The sequence below is a fragment of the Dendrobates tinctorius genome, unplaced genomic scaffold (genome assembly GCF_039654945.1).
Source record: "Dendrobates tinctorius isolate UK_male_01 unplaced genomic scaffold, ASM3965494v1 ptg000060l, whole genome shotgun sequence".
Lineage (NCBI taxonomy): Eukaryota > Metazoa > Chordata > Amphibia > Anura > Dendrobatidae > Dendrobates > Dendrobates tinctorius.
The window spans coordinates 6,017,875-6,045,292 of NW_027361728.1; the positions used below are offsets into that span (position 1 = coordinate 6,017,875).

Here is a 27,418-nt window from a genome sequence, read left to right on the forward strand (position 1 = left end):
ACTCACCACTTCTCGTGGCAGCCTGTTCCACTCATTGATCACTCTAACTGTCAAAAAGTTTTTTCTAATATCTAATCTGTGTCTCTTCCCATTCAGTTTCATCCCATTGCTTCTAGTCTTTCCTTGTGCAAATGAGAATAAAGTTGATCCTTCTACAATGTGACAGCCCTTTAGATATTTGTAGACAGCTATTAAGTCTCCTCTCAGTCTTCTCTTTTGCAAACTAAACATTCCCAAATCCTGCAACCTTTCCTCATAAGACAGGGTTTGCAGACCGGTCACCATTCTGGTCGCTCTTTTCTGAACTTGCTCCAGTTTGTTGATGTCTTTTTTAAAATGTGGTGCCCAAAACTGGACACAATATTCCAGATGAGGTCTGACCAAAGAGGAGTAGAGGGAAATAATGACTTCACGTGATCTAGACTGTATGCTTCTGTTAATACATCCTAGAATTGCATTTGCCTTTTTTGCTGCTGCATCACACTGTTGACTCATATTCAGTCTGTGATCTATTAGTATACCCAAGTCTTTTTCACATGTGCTGTCACTTAGCCCTATTCCTCCCATTCTATATATGCTTTTTTCATTTTTATTGCCCAGATGTAGTACTTTGCATTTCTCCCTGTTAAAAACCATTCTGTTAGTTGCTGCCCACTTCTCCAGTTTATTTAAATCTTTTTGAATCCTCTCTCTCTCTTCTCTAGTATTAGCTATCCCTCCTAGCTTTGTGTCATCAGCAAATTTAATCAGTTTACCCTCAATTCCTTCATCTAAATCGTTGATAAAGATGTTGAACAATACAGGGCCCAGGACAGAGCCCTGTGGTACCCCACTTGAGACATTCTTCCAACTGGATGTGCAGCCATTTACGACCACTCTTTGGGTCCGATCACTAAGCCAGTTATGAATCCACCTAACAGTTGCCTTGTCCATTCCATACTTAGTCATTTTTTCAATAAGGATTGTATGAGAGACTTTGTCAAATGCTTTGCTGAAGTCAAGATATACTATATCTACAGCATTTCCTTGATCCACCCAATCAGTGATACCGTCATAGAAGGAAATTAAGTTAGTCTGACATGACTTATTAGTTAGAAACCCATGCTGACTCTGTTTAATCACTTCATTCTTATCCAGGTATTGACATACATGTTGTTTAATAATTTGTTCAAAGATCTTTCCTGGTATAGAAGTCAGACTCACCGGCCTATAGTTGCCTGGGTCCACCTTCTTCCCCTTTTTGAAGATAGGAACAACATTTGCTCTTCTCCAGTCTTCTGGCACTTCTCCTGTTCTCCAAGAATTTTCAAAGATTATGGAGAGGGGTTCAAAAATTTCTTCTGCTATCTCCTTCAGTACTCTAGGGTGTAATTCATCTGGACCTGGAGACTTGAATTCATTTAGGTTAGCTAAGTGTTTCCTCACTATCTTTCTGTTTATAGATATCCTGGATTCTTCTATTCCCTTAATAGGACAGTGAATAACAGTTGATGTTGCATTTCCTTTCTGAGAGAAAACAGATGCAAAATAGGAATTTAAAAGTTCAGCCTTCTCAACATCCTGTCTTACCATTTCATCATTTTCATCCTGTAAAAATCCTATAGCATCTTTGACTTTTCTTTTACTTTTGACATATCCCCAAAATCCTTTATTATTGCTTTTGACATCTCTTGCAAGCCTCAGTTCATTTTCAGCTTTAGCTAATCTGATTTGTGCCCTGCAGGTTCTGCAGACAGCATTATATTCTTCTTTAGATATGCCTCCCTCTTTCCATTTTATAAACATTTTTTTCTTCCTTTTTAGCATGTGCTTAAGTTCTGTGTTCATCCATCCTGGTTTCCTTAAATGCTTCCTATTCTTCCCTCTTTTCGGAATTGTTAACAACTGTGCTTTGAGAATTTCATTTTTCAAGATTTCCCATCCTTCCTGGACATTTTTGTCTTTAAGGATATCCAGCCATTGGATCCCTCCAATTCTCTTTCTGAATCCCTTAAAATCTGCCTTTCTGAAATCTAACCTTGACGTCTGAGTCTTCACAGGTCTTCCACCTCTAGTAATCCAAAATTCTAAAATAGCATGGTCGCTACCTCCTAGGGTCCCAGCCACTTTTACCTCCTCAACCATTTCCTCCCTGTTTATAAGGATTAGATCCAACGTAGCAGTTCCCCTTGTTTTCTCCCTTACCTTTTGGAAGATAAAGTTGTCAGCAAGAGAGGATAAGAATTTCCTTGACCTGTTAGTTTTGCCTGAGAGAGATTCCCAACAAATGTCTGGATAGTTGAAATCTCCCATGACAACTATGTCATATTTTTTGGAGAACTTGGCCCATCTGATGCATAAAGAGTTCATCTATATATTCGGCTTGCACAGGCGGCCTGTAGTAAATGCCTACAATGGTGTCCTTTCCATTGTTCTGTCCTTGTATTCTTACCCAAACAGTTTCCACAGAACTCCCAGTCTCTGAAGCTTCAATCTCTGTGCAGATATACGCGTTTCGAACATACAATGCGACACCCCCTCCTCGTTTATCAAGTCTGTTTCTTGCAAATAAGTTGTAACCTTCTAGTCTTGTATTCCAATCATGTGTATTGTCCCACCATTTTTAGAATGGTGTCACTTTTGGGTATTTTCTATCATCTAGACCCCTCAAAGTGACTTCAAATGTGATGTGGTCCGTAAAAATAAAATGGTGTTGCAAAAATGAGAAATCGCTGGTCAACTTTTAACCCTTATAACTTCCTGAGAAAAAAAAATTTTGGTTCCCAAATTGTGCTGTTGTAAAGTAAACATATGTGAAATGTTACTTATTAAGTTTTAGTGTGCCATATATCTGTGATTTAGGGCATAAAAATTCAAAGTTGGAAAATTGCAAAATTTTTGCCAAATTTCCGTTTTTCTCACAAATAAACGCAAGTTAATTGAATGAAATTTTACCACTAATATGAAGTACATAATATAATCCTACAGAGAACATGAGGAGTATAATGCCCAAATTCAAATCCGAAAAAGTAAATTGTGGTGAAAAAATACAATCTTTATTGATGCATATATATAAAAAAAAGTCAAAGTGCATTAAAAGCACAATAGTATGATCAGGAAGCGGTAATGACACAGAAGGAAATTGACAGCAGCATGAACAAAGTATTGCGCATTGGTACACAAAGTGACCAACAATTCCCAGCAGAATAATGGCTCACTGAATTAATTGTGCCACAATAAATTTCAATCTTAGAATAAATGTGTGAGAAATAGAATGCAAAAATAGCATTCTAGCTCATAGGTAATATACAGGGCACAGGGAGACATGTATTGTAAAAAATAAAGTGCTTAGTGCAAGGATAAATGGAAAGTCCTGTAGTGACCATGCTTACCCATGTGGGGCATAAATCTGCTGTGTGTCAGGTCCCTAGCCCCAAAGTACATTTTGCGCTGGGCTTCGTCCGGCTGTCTCAGTCTGTGGGAGGGTCAAGGAGAAACGCTGTTCTCCTGACGTCACTGACACACCCCATTCTTTGTGTTTCTCTTGTTATAGTGCTTTGAAGAAAGCACTATCTTGTAATCCGAACGCTGCTAACTTATTCTTCTTCTGCTTCTTCTTATTATTATTATTCAGTTGATTTTTCGCAATTAATGCAGCCCGAGCCGATACATGCACAGACTCCGTAGAGGTGTGGTTTCGAAGCCAGCGTCCACGAGTGGTGTGCTAAGTAATTTTCGTGTCGATCGGATTTGTAGTTTTTGCACAATTTGCTTTTGAAAAAACATTTTCCTCAATGCATTTCAATGGGAAAATGTTGCCATAGGGAAAACATGCCCTGAGGCGATTCAAATGGCAGTTAAGCTCATTGATATGCGCAGGCACACCCAGTTACTATGCCAACACCTACGAACTTTTCATGACCCCTCCAGGACAGAGTTTCTGGCAGATAATATCAGCTCTTAAAGCGAAACCCACAGCACAAATGCAAATCTAGCTTCATCACATGACGCATGCCCCTGAGAGAGAATGTGCGCCAAAGTGGATTTAGAAGCCCAGTACGCCAAACTGGCTCTTAAATGGCGGATGCGCCTAAGTGATTCTTAAAGGGCAGGTGCACCAAATTGAAAGCTGAGTGACCCCAGGCTCCAAATCGGAGGCTGATCGACCCTGGCCTACAAATCGGAGGTTGAGCCACCCTGGCCTCCAAATCGGACCCAGTGTGGCCCTGCCCACCAAATCAGACCCAGAGTGGGCCCGCCCACCAAATCGGACCCTGAATGGCCCCGCCCACCAAATTAGACCCAGAGTGGCCCCCCCACCAAATCGGACCTAGAGTGGCCCCGCTCACCAAATCGGACCCAGAGTGGCCCCGCCCACCAAATCAGACCCTGAGGGGCCCCGCCTAACAAAATCGCACCCTGAGGGGCCCGGCCACAAAATAGGACCCTGAGGGGCCCCATCCACCAAATCGAACCCTAAGGGGCCCCGCCCACCAAATCGGACCCTGAAAGGCTCCGCCCACCAAATCAGACCCTGAGGGGCCCCACAGGCCAAAGTGACCCCTGAGAGGCACCCACAGTTAAAACGGATCCTGAGTTGAAAGTCTTTCAGGGGCTGCAGGCAAGTCTCTCTTAAAGGGGCAGCCCGGGCACCATTTCAAAGCACTATCTGTACTTCCTTCAGGAAATACACATCTTATTCAGTTGATTTCCACAATTAATGTGGCCCAAACAGCTACACGCACAGACTCCGTTGAGGTGTCAATTTGAAGCCAGCGTCCACGAGTCGTGTGCTAAGTATTTTTCGTGTCAATCGGATTTGTAGTTTTTGCGCAATTTGCGTTTGAAATTTTTTTTCCCGTCATTGGAATGCACTGTCTCAATGCATTTCAATGGGAAAATGTTGCCACAGGAAAAACATGCACTGAGGCGATTCAAATGGCATTTAAGCTCATTGATATGTGCAGGCAGACCCAGTTACTATGCAAACGCCTACGAACTTCACATGACCCCAGCAGGACACAGTTTCTGCCAGATAATTTCAGCTCTTAAAGCGAAACCCACAGCACGAATGCAAATCTAGTTTCATCACATGACGCATGCCCCTGAGAGAGAATGTGCGCCAAAGTGGATTTAGAAGCCCAGTGAGCCAAACTGGCTCTTAAAGGGCAGACGCGCCAAAGTGATTCTAAAAGGGCCGGTGAACCGAAATGAGTCTTAAAGGGCAGGCGCGCCAAATCGAAGCTGAATGACCCCAGGCTCCAAATTGGAGGCTGATTGACCCCAGCCTCCAAATCGGAGGCTAAGCCACCCAGGCCTCCAAATCGGAGGCTGATCGACCCTGGCCTACAAATCGGAGGCTGAGCCACCCTGGCCTCCAAATCGGAACCAGAGTGGCCTCGCCCACCAAATCGGGCCCAGAATGGCCCCGCCCACCATGTTGCGTTTGGAAAGCCCCTGATGTACCAAAACAGTGGAAACCCCCCACAAATGACACCATTTTGGAAACTAGACCCCCCAAGGAACTTATCTAGATGTGTGGTGAGAACTTTGAACCCCCAAGGGCTTCACAGAAGTTTATAACGTACAGCCGTACAATTAAAAAATCATATTTTTTCAACAAAAATTATCTTTTCACCCTCAATTCTTATTTTCCAAGGGTAACAGGACCCTAAAAGTTATTGTGCAATTTGTCCTGATTACGCTGATACCCCATATGTAGGTGTAAATGACTATTTGGGCGCATGGCAAAGCTCGGAAGGGAAGCAGCGCCATTTGACGTTTTTGGCTGGAATTGAGATCGGACACCATGTCGCGCTTGGAAAGCCCCTGAAGTACCAAAACAGTGGAAAACCCCCACAAATAACACCATTTTGGAAACTAGACCCCCCCAATGAACTTATCTAGATGTGTGGTGAGAACTTTGAACCCCAAGGGATTCACAGAAGTTTATAACGTACAGCCGTACAATTAAAAAATCATATTTTGTCCACAAAAATTATCTATTCACCCTCAATTCTTATTTTTCCAAGGGTAACAGGACCCTAAAAGTTATTGTGCAATTTGTCCTGAGTACGCTGATACCTCATATGTGGGTGTAAACAACTATTTGGGCACATGGCAGAGCTCGGAAGGGAAGCAGTACCATTTGACGTTTTTGGCTGGAATTGAGATCGGACACCATGTCGCGTTTGAAAAGCCCCTGATGTTATGAATGGGTCACCGAGGAGGAAAAAAAACAACAAGCTAAGTCTCAGAAAACCAGAGAAGTTGGTAACTATGCAGATTGCAGCTCCCTGATCTTAACCACACAACTAGCAGCAGTCGTGGAGCGCTCCTACGATGGTCCTAGATGCCTCGTCACAACCGGAGAGCTACATAAGCCTAAAGCAGGAAAAGAGGAAAACTAACTGCCCCAGAGCAGACCCCAAAGGAAAGACAGCCCCCCACATGTATTGACGGTGAAACAAGATGAAAATACAAACAAAGGCAGGAAAATAGGCTGAACAAATGATGGGGCCCGACTAACTAGAAAGGACAGGAAAGGAAAGACACTGTCTGCAATCTGCCAAAAATAAACTACAAAAATAATGTCCAACTCTTCTGATAGCAAAATTAACCCTGAAGTCACTAGATTTCTCCCACTATATCAGCACTCTGAAATATTCTGAGACAGAGCAAAAAGAGGCCAATCTAATAAAGGACAAAAAAGGCAGATTGGCAAATACAGATAAATAGAAGTGGAAATTCAGCATAGCCCCAGCAGGGGCAGGCTGATCACACAAGAAACTGAATTGACCAACAAGCGCAAGTGTGAACATTAGCAAAAAACAAACTTAACTTGAGAAGACGGGAAGAGAGCTGAAGTCCAAGACCTGAGAAGCAGACTGAATCACCAGCACCAGGATAGGGCGTCGGCTGTCTTATATCCAGTCTGATACTCCAGAGATCCAATCGTTATCCTCCTCATCAGGTGGCAGATCACCACCACTTAAACCAACCTCACTACCTCCTGTCACCACCAGAGGGAGAACGGAAGGAGAACTCTCAACTGGTGGAGCAGAAAATGAATTCATAACAGTACCCCCCCTTGAGGAGCGGTCACCGAACCCTCATCCACGCCACCAGGCCAATCAGGATGGGCCCGGTGAAAAGCACAAACCAATTTATTGTCATGAATATCAGAGGCGGAGACCCAAGAATTATCCTCCTGGCCATAACCCTTCCATTTGACTGAATACTGGAGTCTCCGTCTAACCAAACGTGAATCAAATATTTTCTCTACCTCATATTCCACATTGCCTTTAACCAATACAGGGTCAGGAGGTGCCGCCACAGGAACTACTGGCTCAACAAACCTCTTCAACAGTGACTTGTGAAATACGTTATGAAGTTTGAATGTAACTGGAAAAGCCAATCGAAAAGAAACAGGATTAAGAATCTTCACAATCTTATAAGGTCCAATAAATCTTGGCTTAAATTTTGGAGATGCAACCTTCATAGGAATATTCTTAGACGACAACCAAACCATATCACCCACTTTAAACCTGGGACCAATGGTCCTGTGCCGGTTGGAAAAATGCTGGGCCTTTTCCAGAGAGAGTGACAACTTATCCACGACTTGGTCCCATATCTGCTGCATTCTCACAACCACAGTGTCCACACCTGGGCAGGACAAAGATTCCACTTGCCCTGAAGAGAATCAAGGATGAAATCCAAAATTACAGAAAAAGGGTGACATCAAAGTGGCAGAACGAGCTCTATTGTTCAGCGCAAATTCTGCCAAGGGCAAAAATGAGACCCAATCATCTTGATCAGCAGATATAAAACATCTTAAATAAGACTCAAGGGTCTGGTTTGTTCTCTCAGTCTGCCCATTGGTCTGGGAATAAAACGCAGAGGAGAAGGATAACTGAATTCCCAGATTGGAACAAAAGGCTTTCCAGAATCTGGAAACAAACTGGACCCCTCTATCGGACACAATGTCCTCAGGAATCCAGTGCAACTGAACCACGTGTTGTAAAAACAAGGGTACCAACTCAGAAGATGGCAATTTTGGGAGTGGTACAAGATGGACCATCTTCGAAAATCTATCACAAATCACCCAGATAACAGTCAATCTCTGAGAGACAGGAAGATCAGAAATAAAATCCATTGAGATATGGGTCCATGGCCTCTTGGGCACCGGCAGGGGCATCAGCAACCCACTAGAACGAGAGCAGGAGTCCTTTGGCTCCGAAACGCGCGTCGGGGACTGGAACGACCCCACTGCCACCACTGTTTCCAGGTACATGCATGTAGCTATGAGCTACTTTATTTGCGTTGCTCTTTGTGCATCGCTTGGGTTACAATGTATGTTTAACTATCAGGGAACTTTTGTAATCTATGTAAGGGCAGTAGCACTTGCTACATGGTGATGTTTCTACAACACTCCTTGCTATAAAATCATTATTTTTCTATGTGTCTCTGACTTACTATCAGTATTTTGTAACTACCATTGCAGTGTGGCTGGTCTTATGACCACTTTATGTCCGTAACTTCTGTTCCTCCCTATCAATACACTGTATGTCCATAATAAAAATATATATATATATGTCTTCCTAAACATTATTTAATAAAATATTACATTTTATGGATCTTTTGACTGCTTTCTCCTTGGTTTTTGCTCTTACTCCACTGGTCAGGAACATACAATCTTCCCATAGGGCAGCGCTCAGGTTTATCCTCCTGAAATTCCTCCAGGGCGCGTCTCAAATCGGGCGAAATGGCAGAAAGAACTACCCCCTCACCTAGGATAGTAGTAGGCTCGGTCACATTAAGAAAATCAGCAAAGAAACTCCTAGAAAGGGTGTCTGCCTTAACATTCTTAGTGCCTGGAAGAAAAGAGACCACAAAATTAAAACGCGTGAAAAACAAGGCCCATCAAGCCTGTCTAGGATGCAAGCGTTTGGCCGACTCCAGATAAATCAGATTCTTGTGATCGGTGAGGACCACAAATTGATGTCTAGCTCCCTCCAACCAATGTCTCCACTCCTCAAATGCCCATTTCATGGCCAACAATTCCCGATTCCCCACGTCATAGTTGCGTTCAGATGGGGAAGACTTTCGAGAAAAGAAGGCACAGGGATTCATCTTAGAAGTCACAGGGTCTTTTTGGGACAAAACAGCTCCTGCACCAATCTCAGAAGCGTCTACCTCCACTTGAAATGGAAGTGAGACATCAGGTTGCCGTAAAACTGGAGCTGAAGTAAATCTCCGCTTAAGCTCCTGAAATGCTGAGACAGCCTCAGGAGACCAATTCAGAACATCAGCTCCCTTCTTGGTCAGATCAGTCAGTGGTTTGACAGTACTAGAAAAATTACCTATAAATTTACGATAGAAATTAGAAAAACCCAAAAACTTCTGGAGAGCCTTCAAAGAAGCAGGCTGAACCCAATTATAAATGGCCTGTACCTTTGCCGGGTCCATTTCAATAGTCGATGGAGACAAGATAAATCCCAAAAATGAAATCCTCTGTACACCAAAGAGGCACTTCGATCCTTTAACAAACAGGGAATTCTCCCTCAAAATCCGGAACACAGTCCGGACATGTTCCACATGGGAATCCCAATCACTAGAAAAGATCAAAATATCATCCAGATAGATGATCAAAAACTTATCCACAAAGTCTCGGAAAATATCATTCATAAAGGACTGGAAGACAGAAGGGGCATTAGAGAGCCCAAAAGGCATCACCAGGTACTCAAAATGTCCCTCCGGAGTATTAAACGCCGTCTTCCATTCATCCCCGTGCTTGATGCGAATAAGATTATACGCCCCCCTGAGGTCAAGCTTAGCAAATCAGCAGGCATTCTTAACTCTGGAGAATAAATCAGACATCAGAGGTAACGGGTACTGATATTTAACCGTCATCTTGTTAAGGGAACGATAATCAATACACGGTCATAATGAACCATCTTTCTTGGCCACAAAAAAAACAGCGCCTAAAGGTGATGAGGATGGTCTAATATGACCCTTCTCCAACGACTCCTTAATATAGGATCGCATAGCATCATTTTCAGGTACAGATAAGTTGTAAAGTCGACCCTTGGGAAATTTACACCCAGGCATCAACTCAATTGCATAGTCATAACTCCTATGAGGAGGCAAAGACGCAGACTTACTCTCACTAAATACATCAGAGAAATTAGCCAGATAATCAGGAATATCATGAGACTGAGGAGAGGTGGAGAAAACAGGAGCGTCCCTAAGAACACACTGACAACCCCAACTCACCACAGACACAGATTTCCAATTCAAAACTGGGTTATGAGTTTGCAACCAGGGGAACCCCAGAACAATAGTATCATGTAAATTATGCAGCACCAAAAATTTACAATTTTCTTGGTGGTCTGGGGCAACTCGCATTATCATCTGGGTCCAAAACTGAGGTTTATTCTCCTCCAAAGGAGTGGCATCAATACCCCTCAAAGGAATAGGCATCTGCAGAGGCGTCATGGACAAACCACAACGTTTAGCAAAGTCCAAATCCATCAGATTCAGAGCTGCTCCTGAATCCACAAAAGCCTTAGTGGAAAATGCGGACAAGGAGCAGATCAGAGTAATTGCCAAAAGGAACTTATTTTGTATACTGCCCACAGCAAATGTGTGCGCAAAACATTTGTCTCTTTTAGGGCAGACAGAAATAGTATGAGAGGCATCTCCACAGAAAAAACACTGCTTATTACACCTTCTAAACTCCTGACGTTGCGCCCTAGACAAAACCCCATCACATTGCATAGGTTCAGACATTTGTTCAAAAGGTGGCAGCGCCTCCCGTGTAGTTTTACGTTCACGTAAACGTCAATCAACTTGAATGGTTAATTAAATAGAGTCATCCAGACCAGAGGGAACAGGAAATCCCACCATAACATCTTTTACGGTCTCTGACAAACCTTTCCGAAAGAGAGCTGCCAGTGCACTATCATTCCATGTAGTAAGGACCGCCCACTTTCGGAATTTTTGACAGTACAACTCTGCAGGATCCTGACCCTGGTCTAATGCCAACAGGGTTCTCTCAGCTTGATCAACGGCATTAGGTTCATCATAAAACAACCCCAAGGCCTTAAAAAATGCATGCACATTAGCCAGAATAGGATTTTCCGGTGTCAGAGAAAAAGCCCAATCTTGGGGATTGCCGCGCAGCAAGGAGATGACAATTTAACCTGCTGCACAGAGCTCCCCGATGAGTTAGGCTTCAAAGCAAGAAATAATTTACAATTATTCTTAAAATTCAGAAATTTAGACCGATCCCCAGAAAACACATCAGGAGTAGGAATCTTTGGTTCAGCAGCATGTGACTGAATAAAGTAAGTGGAAATTCCCTGTACTTCAGCAGCAAATTGCTCCACACGATCAGACAGTTGCTTAATCTCCATTAGGAAAGGAAAAAAAAAATCCTCCTATGGCCCCAGAGAAAAAGAGGAAACAATATAAGTAAAAAAAAATTCTGACACTTTTTTTTTTCTTTTTCATTAACAATTCTTTCCTGCTTTTGAGTACTCTAGAATCTGCTTTATGGCTGGTGATTCTGTTATGAATGGGTCACCGAGGAGGAAAAAAAACAACAAGCTAAGTCTCAGAAAACCAGAGAGGTTGGTAACTATGCAGAATGCAGATCCATGATCTTAACCACACAACTAGCAGCAGTCGTGGAGCGTTCCTACGATGGTCCTAGACGCCTCGTCACAACCGGAGAGCTACATAAGCCTAAAGCAGGAAAAGAGGAAAACTAACTGCCCCAGAGCAGACCCCAAAGGAAAGACAGTCCCCCACATGTATTGACGGTGAAACAAGATGAAAATACAAACAAAGGCAGGAAAATAGGCTGAGCAAACGATGGGGCCCGACTAACTAGAAAGGACAGGAAAGGAAAGACACTGTCTGCAATCTACCAAAAAACCCTACCAAAATAATGTCCAACACTTCTGATAGCAAAATTAACCCTGAAGTCACTAGACTTCTCCCACTATATCAGCACTCTGAAATATTCTGAGACAGAGCAAAAAGAGGACAATCTAATAAGGGACAAAAAAGTTAGATTGGCAAATACAGGTAAATAGGAGTGGAAATTCAGCATAGCCCCAGCAGAGGCAGGTTGATCACACAAGAAACTGAATTGACCAACAAGCGCAAGTGTGAACATTAGCAAAAAACAAACTTAACTTGAGAAGACTGGAAGAGAGCTGAAGTCCAAGACCTGAGAAGCAGACTGAATCACCAGCACCAGGACAGGGCGTTGACTGTCTTATATCCAGTCTGATACTCCAGAGATCCAATCGTTATCCTCCTTATCAGGTGGCAGATCACCACCACTTAAACCAACCTCACTACCTCCTGTCACCAACAGAGGGAGAACGGAAGGAGAACTCTCAACTGGTGGAGCAGAAAATGAGTTCATAACACCCTGATGTACCAAAACAGTGGAAACCCCCACAAATGACACCATTTTGGAAACTAGACCCCCCATGGAACTTATCTAGATGTGTGGTGAGCACTTTGAAGCCCCTAGTGCTTCACAAAAGTTTATAATGCCCGGGCGTGAAAATAAAAAAATCGTATTTTTTCCACAAACATGATCATTTAGTCCCCAATTTTTTTATTTTCCCAAGGGAACCAGGAGAAATTGGACCCCAAAAGTTGTTGTCCAATTTGTCCTGAGTACACTGATACCTCATATGTGGGAGAAAACTACTGTATGGGCACACGTCGGGGCTCGGAAGGGAAGGAGTGACGTTTTGGAGTGCAGACTTTGATGGAATGGTCTGCGGGTGTCATGTTGCCTTTGGAGAGCTCCTGATGTACCTAAACAGTGGAAACCCCCCACAAATGACATCATTTTGGAAACTAGACCCCCTAAGGAACTTATCTAGATGTTTGGTGAGCACTTTGAACCCCAAAGGGCTTCACAGAAGTTTATAATGCCCGGGCGTGAAAATAAAAAATCATATTTTTTTCCACTAAAATGATATTTTTTCCCCAATTTTTTATTTTCTTAAGGGCAACAGGAGAAATTGGACCCCAAAAGTTGTTTTGCAATTTGTCCTGAGTAGGCTGATACCCCATATGTGGGGGTAAAACAATGTTTGGGCACATGGTAGAGCTTGGAAGGGAAGGAGCACCATTTGACTTTTTCAACGCAGAATTGGCTGGAATTGAGATCAGACGCCATGTTGCGTTTCGAGAGCACCTGATGTGCCCAAACAGTGGAAAACCCCCAATTCTAACTCCAACCCTAACCCCAACACACCCCAAACCCTAATCTCAGCCCTAACCCTAGCCCTAACCCTTACCCTAACCCTAATGGGAAAATGGAAATAAATACATTTTCTTTTAATTTTATTATTTTTCCCTAACTAAGGGGGTAATAACGGGGGGTTTGATTTACTATTTATAGCAGATTTTTATGTTTGGCAGCTGTCACACGCTAAAAGACCCACACCACATATTGAGAGCTATAATTTTTCCGTATCGCTTTTATTGGTACCATTTTCGGGCACGTGACATCTTTTGATCGCTTTTTATTCTTTATTCCGATTTTTAGGATGCAGAATGAACAAAAACCAGCGTTTCATGAATTTCTTTTGGGGGGTGCGTTTACACCGTTCTGCGTGTGGTAAACTTGATAAAGCGGTTTTATTCTTCGGGTCAATACAGTTACAGTGATACCTAATTTATGTATTTTTTTATGTTTTGGCTGTTTTATGCAACAAAAACATTTTTATATAAAAAATAATTATTTTTGCATTGCTTTATTCTGCGAGCTATAACTTTTTTATCTATTTGCTGATGATGCTGTGTCAGGTCTCGTTTTTTGCGGGACAAGATGAGGTTTTCAGCGGTACCATGGATATTCATATGTGTCTTTTTGATCGCGTGTTATTGCACTTTTTGTTCGGCAGTATGATAATAAATCATTATTTTTTGCTTCGTTTTTTATTTTTATTTTTTAAGGGGTTTGCTAAAGGGGTTAACTAATGGGACAGTTTTATAGGGCAGGTCGTTATGGACGCGGCGATACCAAATATGTGCACTTTTATTGTTTTTTTTTATTTCCAAAAAATTTATTAGGGAATTTTTTTTTTTATTTTTTTTTAATTATTTTAACACTTTTTTTTTTAACTTTATTAGGTTGTCCCAGGGGGGACATCACTGTCCTGTTACAGATCGCTGATCTGTCACATCACAGATCAGCGATCTGTCACAGGCACTGCTGCAGACTTCCTCATGCCTGCGCTTTGCAGGCACTGAGGAAGCCAGCTCCCTGCAGGCCCCGAAGGTCCCCGTCACCATCTTGGATCCGTGGACCTGCAGGGAAAGAGCCCCCCGCAGCAGCGCTGCACATTGCGCTGCTGTGGGGGGCTCAGGGAAGCACGGAGGGAGCCCCCTCCCTGCCGATGCTTCCCTTTAACCCCCGGTACACCGCCATCATGTTTGATCGCGGTGTGCAAGGGGTTAACGTGTGCCGGGTGTCAGCTGTGATAATCAGCTGACACCCGGCCGCGATCAGCGGCGCTCACCACGTGGGCGCCGCTGATCACACTAGACGTACTATTCCGTCCTTGGGACTTAGGTCCCTGGTCACATGGACGGAATAGTACGTCCATTGTTGGAAAGGGGTTAAAGGGCCGGCGCGCCAAATCGAAAGCTGAGTGACCCCAGGCTCCAAATCGTAGGCTGATTGCACACGGCCTCCAAATCGGAGGCTAAGCCACCCAGGCCTCCAAATCGGAGGCTGATCGACCCTGGTCTACAAATCGGAGGCTGAGCCACCCTGGCCTCCAAATCGAACCCAGAGTGGCCCCGCCCATCAAATCGGATCCAGAGTGGCCCCACCCACCAAATCGGACCCAGAGTGGCCCGTCCACCAAATCGGACCATGAGGGGCCCGCCCGCCAAATCGGACGCAGAGTGGCCCCGCCCACCAAATCAGACTCAGAGTGGCCCCGCCCACCAAATTGGACCCAGAGTGGCCCCGCCCACCAAATCGGAACATGAGGGGCCCCGCCCACCAAATCGGACCCTGAGGGGCCCCGCCCACCAAATCGAACCCAGAGTGGCCCCACCCACCAAATTGGACCCTGAGGGGCCCCGCCCACCAAATCGGACCCTGAGGGGCCCCACCCACCAAATCAGACCCTGAGGGGCCCCACAGGCCAAAGTGACTCCTTGGAGGCACCCACACTTAAAACAGATCCTGAGTTAAAAGTCTTGCAGGGGCAGCAGGCAAGTCTCTCTTAAAGGGGAAGCCCAGGCACCATTTCAAAGCACTATCTGTACTTCCTTCAGGAAATACACATCTAGTTTTTAATTTATTGCTATTTTTATTTTATTATTTTTAGATTTTTAATCAATACAATATGTTTTGGATGTGCACTACGGGGATTCATCTATCACTCGGGACCTATACATATCATCTGGATCTGTGTGGGCAACTTATTATGGACATTGATGTGGAAAAACAAATTATGAGAACATATGCCCTCGTTTCAGGAAGTGGAACAAGCTGTATATATATATTCTTCTTATAAGGACGGACTTAGGGGAATGTATACTTAATGGTGTTTTGTTTTTGTAAAAGTTACATATATCCCCTTACCTACCCATTTTCCCCTTCTTGCCCACACTAGTGCCGGTAGCTAAAATGGCCACCGCTATGCAGATATGAGCAATGAACTTAAAGCTGATATGGCGGTTTACATGATTTACTGCGGGGCAACCTTTAGATTTGTATATTCGATCTATTTCCTTTGTGGTCACCCTTACCCCTCTCCTGGTAGACTCATGCGTGGTAGACTCGTGGTCTTGTGGGCATTCAGGAAGGCGTCATCACAGTCTGGGGTGTGTCAGTGACGTCAGGAGAACAGCGTTTCTTCTTGACCCTCCCACAGACTGAGACAGCCAGACGTGACGAACCTGTAACCCTGGATCTGCCTCTCATGTGCCCTTTGGCCAGCGGTAATTACAGCCAGCTGAGATATGGGGTTTTAAACCCCGTGTATTATGCAGCAATACACACAAGCCCCTTGACGAAGCCCAGCGCGAAACATGTGTTGGGGCTAGGGACCTGACACGCAGCAGATTTATGCCCCACATGGGTAAGCATGGTCACTAAAGCACTTTCCATTTATCCTTGCACTAAGCACTTTACTTTTTGCAATACATGTCTCCCTGTGCCCTCTGTATTACCTATTAGCTAGAATTCTGTTTTTGCATTCTATTTCTCACACATTTATTCTAAGATTGAAATTTATTGTGGCACAATTAATTCAGTGAGCCATTGTTCTGCTGGGAATTGTTGGTCACTTTGTGTACCAATGTGCAATACTTTGTTCATGCTGCTGTCATTTTCCTTCTGTGTCATTACCGCTTCCTGATCAAACTATTGTACTTTTAATGCACTTTGACTTTTTTATATATATGCATCAATAAAGATTGTATTTTTTCATCACAATTTACTTTTTCGGATTTGAATTTGAGCGTTATACTCTGCTTACTCTCTGCAGGATTATGTTAGTTACATGGGAGTTGTCCTATTTCCATGGTATAATTGAACATTTCATTTTCGGGTTGGAAAATGAATTTATGTTCGTAAATATGTTGGATTGTGTTAAATTTAACATGAAGTACAATATGTCACGAGAAAACAATGTCAGAATCAGTGGGATCCGTGGAAGCATTTCAGAGTTATTACCTCATAAAGGGACAGTGGTCAGAATTGTAAAAATGGGCCCGGTCATGAACGTGCAAACCACCCTGGGGGTAAAGAGGTTAATGTTGAACGGGCTACAAAATGTCACGCATACGTGCATATGCATAACACACATGGATGTCATCCATGTGACACACATTGGCGCTGGAAAAGAAGAGACGTTACAGTAAGCACTGTTCCCCGGCGCCGGCTCTCATAATACAACCCCATGAATATGAACCCCACTTACCACCGCTACAGTGCTAGTGGGAAGTGCCGGGCAAAGAGCCAGAATTGGCACATCTAATAGATGTGCCTTTTCAGGGCAGCTGCAGGCTGCTATTTTTAGGCTGGGGGGTCAATATCCATGGCCCTGTTACGCGGGGCTTAGGTCAAAAGAAGGCTGAAATACCCGGGGCCCCTGCGGAGTCCCTCCAACTAGGGAAAACTCTGTCTGACCCTCAACCCAGGGTTTTTGCTAATGGTGCAAATGCCTGAGCCTCCAACCTTTCCTTATCTCCTGCTCAGCCCTAAGCTGAACCCTCCACCCTCCACCCGGTGAGTCGTCAAACCACCAAAGCCCACACAGTAATGACAGACAGGGAGAACTTAAACCGCACCGCGCTGCATACACACAGGACAATACCGTAATGTGAACAGGGCAAAACAAAACACAAATATAGGAAGGCAAAAAAGTAACAACAGATCATACGCCACCAGATACGAATTTCTCTCTCCAACACCTCCTCTCCAGACCGGAACCACTTGGCATAAAACACAAGCTATAATCAGCGACGCCCATAGGCCAGCACGACTATTTAAAGACTGTGGGCGTGACCAAACATCCCACCTGATTTCCAGCTAGATTAACCCCCGATAACCTGAGTAAAATCAAGCCGGCGCCACTGAGGCTGTAGTGGACGGAGATGGAACTACCGCTGCCTGCCGGACGCTGTGGTGTGAAGGGCCCTCAAGACTCATAGGACTCGGCTTGTCCGGATGACGGCGGTGAAACGAACTGACCAGCCGATCCGCATGTATGTCCGTGGCTGGTACCCAAGACTTCTCCTCCGGACCATACCCCCGCCAGTGTACCAAATACTGAAGAGTATGGCGCAGTACTCGAGAGTTCACCACCTTGGAGACTTCAAACTCTAAATCGCCATCCACCATGAATGGAGGTGGCATCGGCGTCGTGTCCACAGAGCCTACCACCTTTTTCAATAAAGCCCTGTGAAACACGTTGTGTATCTTGTATACTGCAGGAAGTTCCAACCGATAAGCAACCGGGTTAATGATGGCAGCAATCTTAAAAGGGCCAATAAACCTTGGACCCAATTTCAATGATGGAATTTTGAGTTTTATGTTTTTAGTAGCTAACCACACCCAATCACCCACACATAGGTCCGGACCTGGCACGCGTCTAGCGTCAGCCACTCGTTTGTACCTTGCACTCATGCTCAGCAATTGCTGTTTCACACTCCTCCAGACCGATGATAGTTGAACTCCTAGCTGGTCCTCCTCCGGGACGCCCCCAGAGCTACCCTGACGCAAGGTACAAAATTGAGGATGGTGCCCGTAAACACAAAAGAACGGAGACTCTCCCGATGATTCTTGGCGGTGATTATTTAACGCGAACTCGGCCAAGGGAAGGAATGTCGACCACTCCTCTTGGTTGTCAGACACAAAACATCGCAAATACTGCTCCAGATTTTGGTTCATGCGCTCAGTTTGACCATTTGACTGCGGATGAAACGCCGACGAATGAGACAACTTGATCCCCAATCGTGAGCAAAAAGCTTTCCAAAACTTCGCCACAAACTGGGTACCCCTATCAGACACTATGTCCGACGGAACTCCGTGTAGTCTGACCACCTCCTACACAAAAACCTGAGCCAACGTCTTCGCGTTGGGCAAGGAAGGCAACGACACAAAATGCGCCATCTTTGAAAATCGATCAACCACCACCAGGATGACCGTGTTCCCCGCCGAGGCAGGCAAGTCCGTGATAAAGTCCATGGAGATTTCTGTCCATGGCCTACTAGGTACCCCCAGAGGCTGTAGAGTGCCAGCAGGACGGGATCTGGGTGACTTGGCCCTGGCGCACGTGATGCAAGCTGCCACGTACGAGACCACGTCCTGCCGGATTTTTGGCCACCAGAAGCGGCGCGATACCAGCTCCAAGGTGCCCCTAACCCCTGGATGACCAGCCAGGACAGAGTCGTGGTGTTCCCCCAACACCTTAAGATGAAGATGAAGGGGTACGAATGACTTGTTAGCGGGAAGTCCTGGCGGTACCTCCTCCTGGGCCTCGGCAATCTCCGCCTCTACCTCAGTCGTGAGAGCCGAAACCACTACACCTTCCTGGAGGATGGGTACCGGATCTTCCCGAGGTTCTCCCCCCAGAAAACACCTGGACAAGGCATCCGCCTTGGTTTTTTTAGCCCCAGGACGGTAAGTCACCAGAAAATTAAATCGTGTAAAAAACAATGCCCAGCGAGCCTGCCTGGGTGACAGACGCTTGGCCGACTCCAGATAGAGGAGGTTTTTATGGTCGGTGATGACTGTGACCTGGTGGGCCGCCCCCTCCAAGAAGTGTCGCCATTCCTCAAAAGCCAATTTGATGGCCAGCAACTCCCTGTTGCCGATATCGTAATTCCATTCGGCAGGCGACAGCTTCTTGGAGAAGTAGGCGCATGGACGCATATTGCTCAAGGATGAGCCCTGTGACAGTACTGCCCCCACTGCCACCTCAGATGCATCGACCTCCACAGTAAAAGGTTTAGATACGTCCGGTTGCACCAGAATGGGGGCTGAAGCAAAACGGTTTTTCAGAAGCTCAAATGCACGCACCGCATCCTCAGACCAGATAGCAAGATTGGTACCTTTTCTCGTCATGTCCGTGAGCGGTTTGGCTATAGTAGAAAAATTCTTAATAAACTTCCTATAATAGTTGGCAAACCCAAGGAACCGCTGGAGCGCTTTTAGATTATCAGGCCGTTCCCATCGCAGCACCGCTTGCACCTTCGCGGCGTCCATTTTAAACCATGCGGCGAACACAATATATCCCAAAAAAGGCAACTCCTGAACAAAAAATACGCATTTTTCAAGCTTAGCATAGAGCTTATTCTCATGGAGCAACTGTAACACCTGCCTGACATGGTCTAAATGAGTGTCCCGGTCGCTCGAATAAATGAGGATATCATCCAGGTACACAATCACAAATTTCCCCAGCACATGAGCGAATACATCAATTATGAAATGTTGGAAAACAGCAGGCGTGGTTGTCAACCCAAATGGCATAACTAGGCTTTCAAAATGACCCTCAGTGGTATTAAACACCGTCTTCCACTCATCCCCCTGACGGACCCTTATGAGGTTGTACGCCCCCCTGAGGTCAAGTTTGGAAAACCACTTCACACCAGCCACCTGGTTGAACAAATCAGGGATCAGAGGCATCGGGTAGGGATCACAGACCGTAATCTGGTTTAACTCCCGGAAATCCAGACAAGGGCGTAACCCTCCATCTTTCTTCTTAATGTAGAAAAACCCCGCTGCTACAGGCGAGGATGAAGGCCGGATGTGCCCTTTACTTAGACTCTCCGTGATGTAGTCTTTGAGAGCTTGTCGCTCCGGACCAGAAATACTAAACATCCTAGCCTTTGGCAATTTGGCCCCGGGGTTTTAACCTAATCACATAGTCATAGGTACGATGTGGAGGTAGTTCTGAGCAACCCCTCTCAGAGAATACGTCCGCAAAATCCAGCAATGCCTCCGGAAGGCTGGACTTCACGGCGGACACACATGTGGCCAAGCAATTTTCCTGGCAGAAACCACTCCACTGGACTATGTCCTGGGTTCTCCAGTCAATCACCGGGTTGTGCTTGGACAACCATGGGAAACCCAGGACCATTTGTGCTGGGAGATTATTGAGTACCCTACATGTAACCCACTCAGAATGTAGGACCCCAATGTGGAGTTTAACCTCAGCTACAAACTCAGTAATCTCCCCCTGTGGGAGGGGAGCGGCATTAATGGTAACCATGCGAATAGGATGAGGGAATTTTTCGATCTTAAAACCGGCCGTGCGTGCAAACTCCTCATCCATGAGATTGGTGGTGGAACCGCTATCCACAAACACTGATATTGGTAGGTCTCTGCCCGCAATAATAACCCTGGCAGCGAGCATACATTGAGATACCATCAGGGATGATATGCATACGCTCAGTTGGGCCTCCTCCATACCCTCTGAGCTTACCAGTTTTCCGCCGGTGCGACTTTCTTAGGTAGCACAGGACAGGCATTTACATAATGATCTCTTTTACCACAGTAAAAACATGCGCCTTGCTTCCTGAACCCAGGAACGCGACGCTTAGCATGTGATACCCCAGCGATTTGCATAGGTTCCGTGGGCTCATCTGCAGCAACCACACTTGCACCCCTGTTTTCCCCCAGGGGCAGCGTCTCCTGCGCCCCCTGACGCAAACGGCAATCAATACGAATAACCAAACTCATGGCAGACTCTAACGATGCAGGAGTCTCATACATCAGGAGGGCCTGTTTAACTCTTCCTGAAACCCCATGAATAAACTGACTCTGCAGCGCTGGGTCGTTCCACTGTGTGTCTACTGCCCAACGGCAAAATTCTGAACAATAGTCTTCCACCATACGTTCCCCCTGACGGAGGGCGCAGATTTTAGATTCCGCTAGAGCCAAACTGTCAGGATCATTATAAATGAGCCCGAGTGCTGAAAAAACATTCTCAACCGAATGAAACGTAGCAGAGTCAGCTGGTAAGGAAAACGCCCATGCTTGGGGGTCCCCACTCAGTAATGATAACACCAGACCCACCCGCTGAGCCTCATTACCTGAGGAGACAGGGCGCCTGCGAAAGTATAACTTGCAGGCCTCCCGAAAGATGACAAATTTGCTGCGTTCCCCAGCAAATCGTTCAGGCAGCGGAATCTTCGGCTCTGCACCTGCAGAAGCCGCTTGCACATTAGCTACAACCAGTCCCTGCTGCTGAACTGCCCCCTTCAACTCGGTGACCTTTAAGGACAGCGCCGCCAACTGACGGTTTATGGAAGTCATGGAATCCATGGACTACCAAAATATTGTGAGCCGTTTATAATGTTACGCGGGGCTTAGGTCAAAAGAAGGCTGAAATACCCGGGGCCCCTGCGGAGTCCCTCCAACTAGGGAAAACCCTGTCTGACCCTCAACCCAGGGTTTTTGCTAATGGTGCAAATGCCTGAGCCTCCAACCTTTCCTTATCTCCTGCTCAGCCCTAAGCTGAACCCTCCACCCGGTGAGTCGTCAAACCACCAAAGCCCACACAGTAATGACAGACAGGGAGAACTTAAACCGCACAGCGCCGCATACACACAGTACAATACCGTAATATGATCAGGGCAAAACAAAACACAAATATAGGAAGGCGAAAAAGTAACAACGGATCATACGCCACCAGATACAAATTTCTCTCTCCAACACCTCCTCTCCAGACCGGAACCACTTGGCATAAAACACAAGCTATAATCGGCGACGCCCATAGGCCAGCATGACTATTTAAAGACCGTGGGCGTGACCAAACATCCCACCTGATTTCCAGCTAGATTAACCCCCGATAACCTGAGTAAAATCAAGCCGGCGCCACTGAGGCTATAGTGGACGGAGATGGAACTACCGCTGCCTGCCGGACGCTGTGGTGTGAATAGCGTCCGACATGACAGGCCCCTTACCAGCCTAAGAATGCCAGCCCCCAGCTGTGAGCTTTAGCAGGGCTGGTTGTCAAAAATAGGGGTGACCCCATGCCATTATTTTAAATTTTTTTTTAAATAAATTAAAAAAAAAACAGCATGGGGACCCCTCTATTCTTCATGCTGTTTTTATCATTTATTTATTTATTTATAGTAGAGGCAGCGGCTGATGAATACCCCTATCAGCCGCTCCTGCTGTCACTGTTATTAGCAGCAGCAGGGGTAGGCTGATGGGAGTAATTTATGATGTCAGAAAGGGGTTAAAAAACATGATATCATGTCATGGTGAGGAAAAAAATCATTCCATTGTGATTCAATTAAAAAAATAACTAAAGTTTGCACACTAAAGTTGAGGTAAAGTAAAAAAAAATATATAATATCAATGAGACTTGAAAACTTATGAACTGGCTAGCCTAATACTGTGTTTGTGCTAAGTTTGTAAAATTGAACACCTATTGTTTAAATTTTTTTAATAGCACAAAACAGTGGCTGTAAACTCAATACAGAAAATTTGGGATGATCCTTGTTATAATGGTACTTTCTATAGTTATTAGATGCCTTCACTTTAGTAAAACTCACTTGATCAGTTTTGGCACACATTCAATATTAGGGATTTTTGAAGTAAATGGTGAAGCTACAGAGGCCTCCAGTTCTGATAATGAGATTCCAGCATGAGCCACCTTTAAGGCCTGAAAAAACACGACAAAGTTTAATTCAGAAAGATGATTATTACAGAATATTTAGGTTGTGCCATATTCCTCTCACATGCTGTTTGTGTCAGTTGATATTGAGGGCAGCTTAATTATTCTTAATTATTCTTAATCTGTAATTGTTGCACTGATACATCACCCCCTAATTCTCTTGAAGTAATCCATAAATGCCTCTATATTTACATATGGCACACTTTCATGATAAATCTGTACAACCCCTTTAAATAATAACTTTACTGACAAGTAACTTTTCAAAATAAGCTGTCCCACATGTGTACATGAAGAATAACAACACTATTCCTAGTTTGCAATTGACGCTGAGCTGGTGGTATGATGTCTCCCATACACAGAACAGCACAGAGACAGATCTGCATTCCTTACTTAGCACACAGACAGAACCAGCAGCAGCAGAGTACCGTATTTTATGAACTATGAGGCTAGTTTCACACTTGCGCCATTTTGCGCAGCGTTTCAAGCGCACATGAAATGCATGCAAAAACGCTTGTAAACGCTGCGACTTTTCGTCGCTTCATCGTGCGCATTACGACAAAAAATGCAGTGTTTGTATGCGTTTTCAAGCGTTTTTCCATGTTTTTGCATTTTTTATGCTCATGGGTTGTCTAGGTGTCACATTTCACTGGAGGAAAATCCTTGAAAAATTCTTGCAACAGACTCCACCAATGGGACAGCAGTGGACATGTGTTATGGGAATTCTTTATATAGACCCTGTTTACAGCTGAATTCTTCACATTGGCTTGCATTTTCCTTTGTGAAACGGATCTGCGCTGGAAGAGTTTTCACTTCAACTTGGATCTGGACATCAGAATGGCTCAGGCTTATGCAGTTGCTTGCCATCAACAAAGGGAGCGAGAGAGACAGCGAAGACGGCAGCGGCGGCGTTTGTGGATGCATCAGATTATTGAACTCTGGGAGAGCCGTTGAGCATACCTCACCCTCTACAGCAAGCTCCAGGCAAACCCGGAGAAATTTACTGATTATAACTGGATGTCCCAACAAAGCTTCATGGATTTGCTTGGTCGTGTCCAAGAAGCCATCCGGAGACTGCACACACAGCTCCGTCGTTCGATTCCTCCTGAGGAATGGCTCCTGGTCACATTACGGTACGTAATATTGCAAAACCAATGCCTGCATAATTTTCTTTGTTGTGACATCTACTATTTCAAAGCTGGCAGAATTCTTGTTCTGCAATGTAGTAAACAAAAGGCTGCAGTATTATTTTTATGCCATGTAGTAAACAAAAGGCTGCAGAATTATTTTTATGCCATGTATTTTTTTTTTTTTTTTTTGTTTTAAAAATCAATATACATAAATATTAATTTTGGTTCTGCCTCAGTTTTCCCAGATTCCTGGCTACTGGAGAGAGCCTCTCTTCACTCCACTTCCAGTACCTTATTGGAATATCCACCTTGTCGGGAATTGTTGCGGACACCTGCCGGGCTTTGCGGAACGTTCTCTGTCCTGAATTTATGCCACTGCCGAAAAGTGGATGGAAATAGCAGAAAAATTCTGGACAGTCTGCAATTTCCCCAACTGTTTGGGAGTGGTTGATATAAACACATCCGGATTATGAAACCAAAAAGAACTGGATCTAAGTACTATAACTATAAAAAGAACTTTTCTACAGTACTCATGGCCATTGCGGATGCAGACTGTATGTTTGTTGCAGTGAACATTGGGGCCTTTGGCCGTGGGAATGACTCCCAGGCTTTTAAGAACTCGTACATGGGCCGGAGGTTGTATGGAAACCATTTCAATTTCCCCATGCCACGGCCTCTTCCCAACACAGAAGGTCCACCACAGCCATTTGTAAAGGTTGGGGATGAGGCATTCCAGATATGCCAAAACTTGCTCAAACCCTATTGCAGCCAGAACTTGGACCACACCAAAAAAATTTTTAATTACAGGCTGACCAGGGCCAGAAGAACTGTAGAGTGTGCCTTTGGTATACTTGTCTCCAGATGGTGCATTCTCGGAACAGCCATTAATCTGAAATTGGAAACAGTGGATGAGGTGGTGAAGGCCTGTGTGGTTCTACATAATTTTGTGATGGCTAAAGAGCGCCCGAACTTTGAACTCGATGATGCAGCTCCTAACCCATTGCCTGAATTCACTCAGCACCCTCTCAGGTCATCCATTGAAGTTGGCCAAATGAGGGACCAACTTGTGGCTTACTTCATCTCAGATGTAGGACGGGTGGAATGGTGTAAAAATGTTTTCTTGTGTGTATGTTAATAATAAACCTGTTTTGATACCTGTACCGAGTGCACTCTGTGTTTTTACACTCCAATACAATAATCAACTGGCCAAGTGTACCAGTGAATTCATGATGCTGTGTTTTGCGCATCATGAATTTACTAGTACTCCTGACCATGTGACTATACACACACACACACACACACACACACACAAGTAGTATGACCTTTCTCATCTCTACAGTTTGTGTTCAATTTGCAGCGATGGTGGAGATAATACAACTAATATTTGTGTCACCTGGCCTGATGTTACAAATAGTGATTTGGGGGTGCACTAGCACCCGTCACTCTTTATGACACCTGACCATGTGACTATAAATATTATTTGTATGATTACCACTGTGGCTTGAGTTTGAACGCAGACTGTAGAGATAATAAAGGTTATACAACTTCTACAATCCCCAGGCCTGGTGTCATGCTGAAGTGAGGTCACCCAAACTAACGCATCCTAACTTCAGAATGCTATCACACATGGGCAGGAGAATACACATATGAGTTAAACTGCAGTATCGCTACAGTCTGCTTGAAATATATGCAGACTGAAGTGACGCTGCAGGTAAAAACTCATGTGTATTCACCTGCCCAGGTGTGATATTTATGATACAAGGCCAGGGTATTGTACAAATGACGTGTATTTTCCCCATCATCTCCTCAGTTTATTCAACACACACTGAATAGAGGATGTGGTTAATTACAAGGTATATCTAGAATCCCCTTGCCTTGTCTCACAAATAGTTAAATGATGATGGTAAAAACACACCATCCTCAAATAACTTTTCATGATACCTGGCAAGGTAACAATAGATATGCCTTGCACTCAACACCATCCTCTATTCAGTCTGTGCCATATTAGCAGACTGAAGAGACTGGTGGTGAAAATACAAGTCATAGATTTGTGTTTTTGACTACAAATATCTCCAGGACTGACACAAGAAACATGTTTCAGTAATGGAGCTATGTGGTGTCAAAAATGCAAAGTGTATGGTGCAGTGTGTGTACGGCGCAGTGTGTGTAGGCGGCGAAAGACACATTAATGAAACCGTATTAGGTGAAAGCAGAATTGCACATTTATTTTAAAAAAAAGTTTTTATTGTGAAAGACAATTGGGGGAAGATTGGGATACTTTGGGGGTTTGGAGAGACGAGGAACGGCTGGAAGTTGAGGAAGGGGTTCTAGGGGAAGGGGTGACGAAAGTAGTGGGGGAAGGGAGATCAGGGATGGAACTGGAGGCAGGGTGAGACACATTAGGAGGAGAGGGGGGAGGGACAAATTATTTTGTTTTTTTGCTTCTTTGGGGCAGGAGTCTCCTGCCTGGACTGACTTCCACCGTGTGACCGCCTTACATTGCTCGACCGCCGTGAGCTGCTGGACCGTGGTCTTGATGGGTAAAAGAGGTAATGTTGGTTACCCCTCTGATGCTCGGTGGTGGCGGTGGCGATGCTCCTAGAAGGAGAAGTGATGGCTGTGCTCCAAGAAGGAGAAGTGGTGGTAGTGCTCCTAGGAGGAGAAGTGGTGGCGGTGCTCCTAGGAGGAGAAGTGGTGGTGGTGCTTCTAAAATGAAGAGGAGTGGTGGCGGTGCTCCTAGAATGATGAGGAGTGGTGGCGGTGGTCCTAGAAGGAGAAGTGGTGGCAGTGCTCCTATATTGATGATGAGTGGTGGCGGCGCTCCTAGACGGAGAAGTCGTGGCGGTGCTCCGAACAGGATAATAGGTGGCAGTGGCCCAAGCAGATTCTGTGGTGCTAGTGCTCCAAGATGGTTGACCGGTGGCGGTGGTGGTGCTCCAGACAGGAGTAGCGCTTGCCATGGTGGTGGCGGGGGTGGAGTATCCAGCAGCACTCGGCATTGGTGTGGTGTAGTGGTGTCCGACTTGGCTTGGAATGCAGGTGGCCATGCAGTGGTATGCAGCAGAAGTCGGAAGCGAGTCTGTGGTGGCACAGTTGGAAATGACACCACTGACTGCTGCACGT

The 27,418-nt window shown here is 45.0% G+C and overlaps 1 protein-coding gene across 1 annotated transcript in view; it reads right to left on the reverse strand.

Annotated features, from left to right (window-relative positions):
* Positions 1-27,418, reverse strand: part of LOC141092729 (probable cation-transporting ATPase 13A4) — a 328,264-nt gene that overhangs the window by 10,832 nt on the left and 290,014 nt on the right. Inside the window, exon 20 of the mRNA XM_073579122.1 lies at positions 23,047-23,156. Coding sequence (XP_073435223.1) covers positions 23,047-23,156 — 110 coding nt within the window. The remainder of the gene's footprint in view (positions 1-23,046; positions 23,157-27,418) is intronic.